Here is a 13,164-nt window from a genome sequence, read left to right on the forward strand (position 1 = left end):
GGTCGGTAAGATCAGATTTTAGATAATTTTACTTTATGCACAATTTATACTCTAATCTTTTAGTTTTTCCAAATAAAAGAGTCTGTCCGTCAGAAAGACTGCAAGTTTATTGCACATCGCATTGGCTTCTCTTTTCAGAACCGGAGGTCGCTGCCTGGTCTGTGTACAGCAGTTGGACACATGATTCAGGGTTAAATCCACAGCCTGTACTGTTATGATCTGTCACCTCGCTTGATTCAGGTGTGAGTAACCTCCTGGATTCTTATCATCTCTGTGAGGTTTGCAGGAAAGTTATGTGTGGGGGTCCTCACTCAAAACAAAGCCATTTCGAGAGTTGTAACATGGTTTAAACTATTTCACTAGTTCATGTCCGTACAGTCCCATCTTATGTCTTTGTCTAGAATGTCTGTGTTTCTGGAGGATGGATCATGACATAAAGTGCCTTAATATTCCTCTTGATTAACATATTGATGAAGGAATTTACAGTCTCTGTTTATGCCACCTTGATTTACAATTGTACCCCTCCCTCTGACACACACACACACACACACACACACACACACACACACACACACAGTGTCTCTTTTGTCATTGTACGTGTGTGTGTATGTGCATGTATGTGTGAAACTGACGTTAAAGCCTATGATGAGACTCGATCAATCATTCAGAGCAGGCAGAGAAGGAGGCATCATCAATATCACTGTCCTCCACTTCCTCTGAGATCACTCCGTCTTATTTCATCCCATTTTTCAGAGAGAAAAAAAACACTTTGTAAATGTCACAGTGCTTCAACCACAGCAGACGGAAACAGAGTGGACAGAAAATAAAAAATGCACTTTTGCATTCTTTCTCTATGTCGCATTTGTTAAATCAAGATATGAGGTATTGTCCTATTTTATGCTGCAAGGCGTATCTCTGTGAAACCTCTCTGTGAGCATTGCAACTCCTTTTGATCTGAGCAGAAGTGATACCAGAGTTTGGAGATTTGTTCACATCAAATGAAATCCTTAGTTGAAAGCTGTCTTGAATTTGGGACGTTAAGTCAAGTCAGGTCACCATGTCATATGTTATTACCATACGTACAAAATGACAAAAACGTTATGTCATGTTATTGTGCTGGATATTCCACCCCTTCACCTCCATAAATGATTGGTATATAATAATTAGAGGATGGTCTTACCATGTTCATCCAGTAGTATATTGTCAGGTTTGATGTCTCTGGAAGGGAAACACAAACAGTGAAGTGGGTTTAGTAAAATCAAATACAGATTCAATGTTTAAAATTCTAATTTGCAGTATTGTTTGGAGAACAAGCAGTAGTGAGATTTGCAAACATCTGGCTTTTAGGAGAACACAGTCAGTCCCAGATTCTTTAGGCAAACAGTTAAAATATGTAAAATTAGTATGTGAATATGCCAGTTTAGTATAATTTGTTAAAACACTTTAAATATCTATCAAGGCTAATCCTCAGTAATCCATTACCAAGAAATTGAGTCTAGTCTTTTATATATTCACTCAGGACTCAAAACAGATTTTAAAATATTTAGTCTGAACCAATCACAATGTTGTGTCTGTTGGTATGAAATAATGTTATTTATTGAACTTCCAACTTACAAAATGATTCAACACTAGAGAGCAGGCTTTGCATCTCCATTAGTTAAAGTAGTAGGGAGGGCATGAAAAGATTGAGTTGTCTAAACTTGGGTATGACTTCACCATAGTGGAGGCAGATCATGAAACACTCTCAGAAGTAGTTTTTAATCCACTGCACGGTTGTTGAAGTATGATAATTTATAGTGAAACCATTAGATGAGTCAGAGGAATTATTAAACACAGCGACATAATGAATCATATGGCGTCGGACTGAGATGGCAACGTGAGTCATTCCAGTCTCATCACATTTGGTCCCGTGAGATACATTATTAAAAATGTGCTTTAAATCTATAATCTACAAGATGCTTGATTTTTGATTCGTTTTAACATCTTTAGTGATAAGCACACGGCACTTCCCACAGTCCACATGTAACTAAAACCGTGTGGGTGGTACTCTGATGTCTGCTTTACTGCTGATGACGCTCGAGTTTCTGTAGGTGGCACTCTCCCCTTTGTCCTGCCAGGGAGGTTACATTGCTCATATCCGTTACCAAGTCTTCTACAAGTCACAAGTCTTTGAACACTTCCTGTGTATCAAAGTAATACCTCAGAACTGCCTGCGCAGATCAGCAAATGCAAATAGAAGTAGTAGGCTTACTCACTGTTGTGAAAATGACAAAAATTGACATATATTAAAAAATCTTTAACTTTAAAATGCCACTGTGTTGAACCACTGTGTAGCAGGTGTGAGATGCAAACAAATGGAAATAAGCTTGGACAGCAGGTTAAGCTGTGGGAGTAGCTGAGACACCTGAGAAGAGGAACAGGTGTTCTCTTTCAAAAAAAGTCACAGCTTCTGCTCGGTTGTCGTCATCCTTCGTGTTTTCTGTTATTCTCCCATTTTCAAGCCATTGTTTGTTAAAGTGCACCTATCTTTTTTTTTTATTTTGTTTTACCCCACAAATCAAGAAGTAAAAGTTGAATCTGTTCTTGGAAGGTTTCACCTGATTAAGACTCCAAATGTTTTACTGTACAGGGATTTTATGAGGACATTTGCAAAAATCCCATTTCATATGGTTCTATGGTGTCCAGACTAAGCTATAGGCTACTTGTACCCTATTGGCTAACAGCGAATACAGGCAATATTTTCCTAAATGGGCAATTTTGTAAATGGAAATGACATTAATGTGCTTTTCTAGAAGACAGTTTGTTTTCAAACACTTACCAAATCAGTGTCTTTTTGTATTTGTTTAAGTCAGGAGAATGAGCCATTTGTCAGCCCAAATTTAATTCCGATGGACTGCATTTCTGAATTTGGAGTGACGTTCACTCATACTCGTGACTTTTTTGTTGTTTTGATGACACATTTGATGATAGATGCTCTCTTTTCTGAATCATCCTTTCTTCTCATGAAAGTAATGGACGAGGGATGGCTTATGAAATAATCTGCTTTGTACCAGAACCATGAAAAAGGGAATTAATAGAGAGAATACATTTTAACAACAGATGTCAGAGCAACTCAGGCTGCGGATTCCCAAATTGTTAGTTTCACAAAGGCACCAGTAATCACACCGACGTCCTTGATGACGATTGGCCTCTTCAAAGAACAGTTCAGCGCACAATATTGTCCCTCCTGAACATTTATATTAATTCAAAGCAAAATTATTCTCTTCTTTGTCATAATTGTCACTGATTTTTTATCCATCCTTGACATGTTGACTTGTATTCTTAACCTAACATGGTCTTTTCGGACTAATTCCAAATAATATGTGTTCATATATTATTACCTACATTTTAGATTTTGCCTTTATTTGTCTCTACCGCTGCCCATTTACACACAGAAACACAGACGACCACAGACTTAAAGTAATGTGCAGTATCAGATTCTGATGATTACCAAGCTAAGACATATGAGAGTTTTTTTTTTTTCCATCTGAACAGTTTGTTTCTTGATGAATGTGTATCTGCAGACTGAAAGAGTGGAAGGGCACAGTGTGTTCTCGCCTCCTCTCTGTTCTCTCGTCTCTGGCACGTATCCCCACAGCTCTAAAGATGTTTTGAACTGCAGAGACGATATTCAATATTCAACACCCTTCTCAAATGTTCCACTTGTGCACGATGGTCAAATGCAGCACCCGTTTTGAGAAATCGCAGAATGAGGACATTTAAGAAGTACCGATTCTGAGTTTAAAGTCGGGATTCTAAAGTCAATGTGATATTCCCAAGTCTGATTTGTTGGAACAAAATAATACATCATGTATCCTCCCATTTTAAGGGAAGAAAATGGGAAATAGTAGCAGCAATGAATTTTGGGACATTCAAGGGGACACAACAGTATGAAGGCTTCAGCACTGTGACAGACACTCATCGTCTTCGTGCCATTGTGCATCCTCACTGTTAGACAGTGAGCGTCTCCTCTAATTGAGTCCACAGCCCAGCTGTATCAAAGGTCATGCTGACCTGTGTTTTGTGTGCGTCTGTGTGAGCGTTTGTGTGTTTCTGTGCGGCAGACTCTTAGAGAGAACCTGTAGCGTGGAGCTTGGCGCATCGAGCGGCGTGGGCCCAGGTGGGGGTGAGAAAGGCCGAGCATGTAACCCTTAATTAGCTGACATTTGCCTCAAAGGCTTGCACTAGGGGAGAGCGGAGAAGCAAAACAAGGAAGCTTCTTTTTATAGCTAAAGGCCATGCTGCCATTGTGAAGCCACAGGACAAGAAGGGGTTGAGACAACTGGCTCAAGAGATAAAGCAAAGCGGCAAGGCTCATTAGGAGGCGGCGTGTAGGGAGAGCCCGGCTGCTGGGATGGAGGTGGCGGTGATGGCCATGAATGACCTGTTCTTCTGACAATGGACATTTAAGAGCAACTTCATTTCCTGTTTTTAAAAAACCCCTAAAACTCTCCCTTCACATTTGTAAAAAGCTGACATGGTCTGCAGCAATACAAGTTTATAAAACTAGCTGACATTACCAACGGTGCAACAGATGGAAAACGACGGAACAACAGATGTGTCTGAGAGAGGCTGAGAGTTGATTTCTGATTGAATGTGTCTGGGAGATGGGGCTGCATTGCTGATTTTCCTCAGTCAATGTTGGGCTATACTTTAAAGGAAAATTATTGTTTATTTCAACCTGTTTACCATAAATGCTATAATGCGTTGTTGCTTGTGCTTATTTTCCATTTGCCATCTCCATTGAGATTGGGTGATTCAGGGAAATTAATAATGTTTTCTTGTCTGAGTCCGACCGGAAGAGCCTGCCTGAAACAGATGTTTGAACTGGGTAGGGATGCAGGATATGTTACAAAATGCAAAATAATGAGATTTATTGAAAACAGAAGGAATGAAAGAATAGTCTGACACATTCGATGCGCTTGTAGCTGTTTTGCACTAAAATAGTCAATAATTTATAAACCTCAGAGACTTATGAAACCTATTCTAACAGTCACAATCAATACTCACAGTTTCTCAGTTGCATTCAGTTTCATGGACCATGAATTAAATTCTATTTTCCTTTTGTCGCAGCTGACATAGAAGAATTACACAGCAATTACCAACTAAAGTCATTCTATCAAAACAGCCATAATGAAAAGTAGGTCAGACGGCTCGGTAATGATGATGTCTAGGGAAAGAGCAGCGCTAATATTCACAGGATATTTGTTTTCCCTTGAATCAGCAAGACAATTTAATTTGTACTCTGTTGTGCCATGATTTTGATTAGTTATTAAAAACATTTGAACAGTCATCACAAGTTGTCTTCATTATCCCGTAGACATAATTTAATTTAGTCCATGCAGTGTTTATTGGATGTAGTCTATTCATGGTTTGTATACAATGTTACGAAACACAATGTTACGAAACACAATTTAATTATAATTTAATTCATTCATTCTTGAGCAGAGATCTTCAACAGGGGGTCCGCGACCCCTTGGGGGTCCGCAGATTTACTGCAGGGGGTCCCTGAAATTATTTGATCCCAAACTTTTTCTCTTCCAAAAATTAAAATGTCTAAAAATACACATTAACATGAATATGACTTATAATAAATACAAATATAAAATGATGAAGAGTATAAAATATGTTCTATAAATATATGAATCTGTCAACATCTGTATTATTTGAATGGATTAGCATTGTATACATCATTACAAAGTACTTGTATACATGGCACTATAAGCCTCACTACACATTATTATTATTGGCCCAGTTTAATAAGCAACACAATGTTATACGACATGTTGGCCTGGGAAATGTTGAAGACCTCTGTTCTTGAGGATTTACCATCCATTTCTATAGTACAGAGGAGACTTGAGAACGCACTTGAAGTTGTCACCTACTAATTTCAGCTGGCAGTTTTGTACTGTGTTCATTAGGCTGGATAGCTGCTATGCAGCATCCATTAGTGCTGAAAACAGATGGGTCTCTGCAGCCCCGGTCACACCAGTGCTGTGTGAAGACGGGACTGGCTAAGTGACACCTCAACCATCTGTAAGCGTTTGCCGTTTGGAATGGGATGCTTTCAGAGGTGACACAACAAAAAGTGAGCACAAAGACTAACACTGTTGTATCAGATAAAATGTGATGGGAAAAAATAATTGGGGAAATACTTTTTAATTGAGCTTCTAAACCGAGATCCTGCAATGTGTAATGCCAGTGAAACGATGAGGAACAGGAAAGGAGATTAAAGTATGTGTAAAATGTAGATAAACTGAGAGGAAGTGAGAGAGTAATGTTTGTGATGTACAGGCCAGACTGAGAATGTATTGAGTGAGAGAGATAAAGAGAAAGAGGAATACAATGGGAGATAAGGGAGCCATTTTTTGCCCTTGTTCTGAAAGAGACAGTATTCCTATTAAGCCATTTATCTGGCTAATAAAAATCCCATTAAAATTCACGTTTACGTGCAGCGGTGCGTTTCCTGATTAAGCTAACAGTTGTAATGTACTTCCTCATAACATCTTAACGGGAAAATGCTCCATTTAGAATGGGCCTAGTTCAGAATACCCAGACTGATTATGGTGTTTATATGACCTGTCAAAGTCAGATTGTTGTCTTATTCAGAATAATCATGGAATATGAATTTCACAGGGAATTAGATATACAGTGCCCTTTTTTATGGATAAGTTGAAAAAAAAATTAGGTGAAGAGCCAATAAGACAACTTGGACTAACCGGATACAGGGAATACAAAGAGCAAACAGGGTAAAAGGAATGAAGTGAGCAATATTTGGGGCTCTTTACTGAGATGCAAGGCCGGTACAGCTCCATGCAAGCCGATCCCCTTGGCTTTACTCTCGGTTGACTGACCCAACAAGCTATTAGCAGGATCTAATGACCTCATTACAGCCTTATATTAGGGATAGAGGGGTAACTGAAGCCTGTACCTGGTCATATAATACTGCACTGATACCGGAGCGGGCCAACACACCTGAGAACAGAGGCTTACACACACACACACACACACACACACACACACACACACACACACACACACACACACACACACACACACACACACACATTTATACACATCTCCCCAAAAGATTAAGTTTGCTAACAAAGCTGAGGATTTCTGTAAACTATAAAGTAGTTTTTAACAATTACCAAAATAGTTGTAGATAATAGTATTAGAGATTTGAATAATTCACTAATTGTTGAAGCTCTAGTAAATTGTGTCTTTATGCTCTGTGCTGCAGACACATTTCAAACTGTTCCAATAGTACTGAGGTCGGATACCCAGCCCTAGTTTCATTATTATGAATGGGCTGTTATCAGACATGTAAAAATCTCTCATTTAGAGTATTCCACTTTAGCTCAATGTGTTACTGGTTCCCTGGGAACAGATAGCAAGCAGGTTTAATCAGAGGCTCTGCTGCTTTAGTAGCTTACTTCTTCACTCCAGAAGCAGAGAGCTGTTTGAGATGGTGCCTTTCCCGCTTGGCCATGAGGAGAGTGGAGGAGCTCTGGAAGCCCTAGAAAGCCCACAGCTCAGCCACATCACACACTCAACACAAGCAACGCACACCAACGCGGCGAGACGCACACACTCACAGATGCACACAGTGTCAAAATCCCTCAGTTCTAAGTACCCACGCCCACCAGCCGCCGAGGAGCGAGAGCAACCGTCGCCTTTGAACGTGAATTGAAATCCCAACTAGACCCACAGAAGCTAACGGCTCCCACCCAGCAAACTGCTGCGTCTCTCGCTCCCCCCTTTCTTCTTGTTAAAGAAAAGCAGCTCTGACAAGTGTGAGAATGGCGCAGGTGTACATGCCTGTGTGTCTGTCGCCCGTGTTTACGCACATGGGTAAACAATGCATGCGTGTGTGTGTGTGTGTGTGTGTGAGACAGTAGCAACTCTGGAGCTGAGAGATGTTCATCCTTTATTCATTAAAGGATACTGAGTGCGTCTGGTTGACGAAAGTCGGGCTTGACAAGTCCCCAGTCTAATTTGCAGCTGATTTTTGGGAGACAGAGAGAGAGCCGAGCAGACACTGAAAGCAGCCAGTCGGCACTAAAAAGCCGAGGCCAAAACTCACGTCACAATTACCAGCGATGAATAATTCACTGAGTCAGAAACATTCAGGGAGTGTTACCAAAAAAAATATCACTACCCTCTTTGACTCTTATCTCTACCTGCTCCTGTCTGTCATGTCTGCTGTTCTGACTACTTAGATATGTTGCTCTCTGCCAAAACCTCCCTCCCTCTCCTGCAGACGGACAAGTTAGATACAAGCACACAATTAGGGATCTTTTTGGAGCAGACTAGCCTGTAAACATTCTATCATCGGCACTCAAACCTCCTCCCATTGGCTAATCTGCCGATGTGAGCCGGGGATGAGCTCAGGGAGATTTTAAACAACGATAATGCGCAATTCGCCGTTTTTGTGGCAGAAATCAGAGAGCTGTCACCAGCTGGCCCCTTAATCTGCATTTATGAAATATAACATTTCACCCTACTCTACGTACCCTCCCTCTTGGTTCTTCTTTTTCTTCTTCTGTGAGGAAATAAAACATTAACACACTCCATGAATAAAGGATACCTCACTTGAAGACATGACAAACCCTCGCCCATTCCGAGCAGCTGATGGAGAGTAAGAGTAATGACTTGGTATCTCCATTTTAAGAGCCGAAGACTATTTTTTTTTTTATTCTTTCACTGTCAATGAACCAGATAGGTGAATTAAGACCATATTCCACGTTGACAGCTTGGCAAAAGGCCTCTTGAGGCAAAGAGTTTGAAGGAGCAAATAAATTATTTGAAGCAGAGCCACGCTTTGCTACTCCCTCAGAGAAAACCGAGACTAAGAAATGAGGATGAGGGAGAGAAGAGGATGGGACAGAAATAAGTACAGCAGGTAGAGAAAATCGCACAAGAGGGAAAAAGGGGGGAGCAATAATGAGTCTGATTATGAGGGAAAAGCACCATATATTGTATATGTCAGAGAGGCAGAGAGAAGAGAATCCTCCTTGGCTGAAATAGGCTTGTTGCTGCAACAGCTGGCTCTCAGTATGCTTCTGGAAACTGAATAAATAGTACAGAGGGAAGGAAAGGCTAAAAACCAACAACGTCTTAGTCCGTCTCACAATACTTTCTAACTTCCAGTGGCACTCGGCCCATTTGTTCCAGCTGGAGATTAACATTTTAATTATGTATCACAATTATTCAGCTGGGTACTTTTTAAAGCAAATTTTACAGGAGCAGGAGTAAATAGTGTTGAGGCCTGTGGATTACACACTGTTGATTTACAGCAGTGGGACGATACATTTGGGATTGAGTCAAAATAAAATGCAATACCATGTCGATAAGGGAAAAATGTTACCCTTTGACATTTTTTTATATTTTTTGCTCAACAATTGAGGTGTATGACCCTGAGAAATGAAATAATTCAAATCAGGCGTTCTCTACAGACAGTACTTATTATTACAGTTTTAGGTTTTTTTGTGTGATTTGTTGTCGATCATTGTCTGATCAATGTCATTGTTTTAAAAATGCAACAAATCTTTGAAAGAGTCAAAGTCAAAATGGCCACGCATCAGCACATTATGAAAAATAAATGTGCCCTGTTAAAATGTAAAAAAAAAAAGACGGTTGACCTTCTTGCAGCACATTGATGCTTCAAACCAGTGTAGGAGTACATCAGTGTGTGCACTGTATAACATACTGGTATGTCTGTAGAGAACCAAAAGATTAGTTCCTACTTTAATGAATAGTGGGGACTATTGACTGAAGAGCATCTGCTTGGCGGACAACATGCAAGTGTTTCCACTATGAGGAATCCAGGAGGAAACAGAATGCAGCTGAGGATTCAGCCTCGGATAATTGTTGTTGATGTTAAACACACACACACACACACACACATTCACACCTTCCCCTGTCACACACTTTCATTTATCTTTCCACTTGTTTGGAGAGACTCACGAAAGTCTCTGAAGATGTCATCTAATTGAGACTCATTCTGTTGTCAATAATTCAAACTCCTCAGAGACCTTAGGGTTAAAAACACGGACTAACCATCCCTGAATGAAGCTAGAGCAGCTGTATGACACCCCTGAGGTTGATCCTATTCTGAGCATGATGTCTCCAGAATACAAATACACATTTCCCAGGATTATTTAGACAAGAAATGGTTGTTGTCATAATTTTAAATGGCTGATAATGATGTTTTATATAACGATAGTATAAACCTCTAAGATTGCCCTGCCTTTCAGGCTTCAGGAAAATAAATCCCAGCTGAACACAGAGGAAGTAAATTAACTTTCACATTGCATCATACGTCATGCTCTGGGGCTCCTGTATGTCCCATGATGATGCTACTGTCTCTTTGATTTTCCATCCAGGCTCTGTCAAGAAGATGAGGTGAACTGATCTCATTAACCTCGTTGCTGCTCTGTCGCCACTCCCTTGAGAGTGTTCGTACTTGCCACATAGAGACATACAGCTCCGGAGCTCCTTATTGAAAGTAACTGGCAATATTAACCACGTGATGCCTGCTGTTGTCACTGCTGCTGTCATGTTCTGTAATTACAGAACTCCCTCCAAAATCTAAAACGTGAACGTGACTATACCAAAACTCATATTGAATAACATAATCAATAATAATAATTATATAATATAATTATAATAATAATAATGTATCATCCTGTGGCATGCAATTCATGTCATTATCATTATTACCCCCCTGATTATCATCAAACACCAATAGAAGGGAGACTGTACGCAGGTGCACACACACACCAACACAGTCTGAAGACGTCGAGTTCATTCACTCACCACACCGAAGTCAACACGTCCACATCGGAGCGAGGAAATTATATATTCAATTTCCATGGAGATGAGCTGAGAGGTGCTTCCAGCTCCTCTTCCTATTATAAGCTAATTGAATGCAGATTGAAAAGATGTGGATTCCATCAAAACAAACGCCCCTAACACCTACACATCAAGTCTGTTGTCTCCAGCGCTAAAATAGAAAAAATAATTCAATATAGATAAACATGCATAGACTCAAAGAATAAGCATATCAATAATCTGCCTGTGGAGGTGGAGACCAGAGCAACTGGTCTGCTTTACGTTAAATGGTGTAATTTGTTATCTGGGGTGTTGATATATTAGTGTTCTGCATTGCTGTGATACTTCCTATTAGTCATGATATTAGAAGGACTCTCTTTTCTATATTTACCTCTTTGCTCATTCACCACACAGTGGAGGTGTGAGTCAAAGTGGTAAATAGAATATGGACATCCCAGCTCCTCAGATCTTCCATCCATGCTGAAAATATATACACTTACAGTTCTGTAAGTCATTACAAGGCAAAAAGTTAAAATGTTGTGCGTTGGAGTAGACCTAAGTATGTGTTTCTGTATTTAAACTTCTCCCACAAGTGATAACCATTAAACTCATTTGCATCAGCAATTACATTAAGTAAGAAATGTATTCCACCCGGATTCTATTTTTTTAATCAACATCATTATAAGTATATGTAAATTGAGATGTTAATCTATGTATTTTATTTATTTTCCCTATGGTATATGCTGATGGGGCCTCATCTATAAAACTCTGTGGAGAATCCACACTAAATGTATGAGAATGTGCGTGCGCCAAGAAATATTCTGATTTATAAAACCTTGCATACGCCTGCCAGTGCCCAATTCCTTTCATAAATCCCAAATCAACGTCGCACAATAAATAGCTTTCTCTCATAACACGTATTTTACCCCTGAATGGTTAATGTGAACAACTCATGAATGTTGATGCGTAGAAATTAGCCTGCTGATTGATGGTTCTTTACGATTAATTGTGGCAACCTAGGATGTAATTGAACAGATTGATGTCATTACCAAAAGGGGCTTAAGGCAGAAAGGTTTTATATACCGGTAATTGTATCAAACACTTATCTGGCTAGCCCCGAATTCCCGCCGGGCCGTACTTGTGTTTTTACCGGGATGGCAAATTTCCGTCGGGTTGGTCTGTCTGAGCTATTTCCAGTTCAGGAAATAGATCCATGAGCATGGCTCTAGGACACCAGTCATCTTCATGGGCCAGGAAACCCTGTGGTCCCTGAACACTTGTTCCCTCCCAACTCCACCATTCACATAGTCCTCTAGCAGTGCCAGTACATCCATCATGCAGCAATCAGACTGATTGCTGCACAACAAAAATGATTGCGACAATCAGTGTTGTTGACACTCACCCTGGGATAGCAAGTGTGATAGGTGAACACAATTTATCTAATTATTTATTATTAATAGCAGCAATACCTTTCTTCCTCACACACGCTGAATACAGTCCATGACAGGAGTCACATGTCACTTTTCATTCATTTAAAATGAATTGCAATGTTAGGTGAAGCAGAACGAGGAATAATTCAACAACAGCCGTGTGATGGCAGAGATCTCGGCCACAGAGAGGTTGACAGTGTCCTTACATCATGTAAACAAACCATGTACCCATCAGCTGTGTGCTCCAGATAAGAATAAAAGATGGATGAGTAGTACTTGCTGTCTTCTGACGGTTGTACTTCAAACAGAAAACACACGTTCAAAACAGTGTAACCAACAGCAAGTAGGTAACTTTTAGCCCCCAACTTATTTCGGACCTTTTCGGAAAAGTTGTGGAATTCACTGGGATTTGTTGAATTGTTGCGATCACAAAAATCACTACTTCCTGGAGGGTCCGTCTGCTTTGTGCGACCACCATACATACGTATTCAAAGTATTTTGTCAGCATCATTGGCTGTAACAGGATATCTCAAGCCCTTTGAGTCACTTCAACAATTTAAAATAGAACCACTGGGCTGTGGCCATATCTTTTCTTGGCCATGCAAGTCAGTGGCTCTGCCACAGCAGCAGATATTTCTGCCTAAAAAGCACTTAACCTGCATTTCACAAATTAAATTAGGCCTCGAAACAGCAGCGGGGACAGAACTGGTGCATTTCATAATGGTCATAGTCTGCAGCTCAAGGTAAACTGTTGTGTCAGGTGTGACTTCTATGTCAAGACAGCTTGACCTTTCTGCACAGTGTTGGAGCAGTCATATTAGAAAATAATATTGAAGTGGACAGCAAAGGACAAAAGAAC

The 13,164-nt window shown here is 40.1% G+C and overlaps 1 protein-coding gene across 1 annotated transcript in view; it reads right to left on the minus strand.

The window, feature by feature from the left end:
• The window catches only part of stk32a (serine/threonine kinase 32A), a 51,515-nt gene that overhangs the window by 20,203 nt on the left and 18,148 nt on the right, over positions 1-13,164 (minus strand). The window contains exon 6 of the mRNA XM_084028543.1: positions 1,181-1,218. Coding sequence (XP_083884669.1) covers positions 1,181-1,218 — 38 coding nt within the window. The remainder of the gene's footprint in view (positions 1-1,180; positions 1,219-13,164) is intronic.

The sequence above is a fragment of the Eutrigla gurnardus genome (assembly GCF_963514095.1).
Source record: "Eutrigla gurnardus genome assembly, chromosome: 15".
NCBI lineage: Eukaryota > Metazoa > Chordata > Actinopteri > Perciformes > Triglidae > Eutrigla > Eutrigla gurnardus.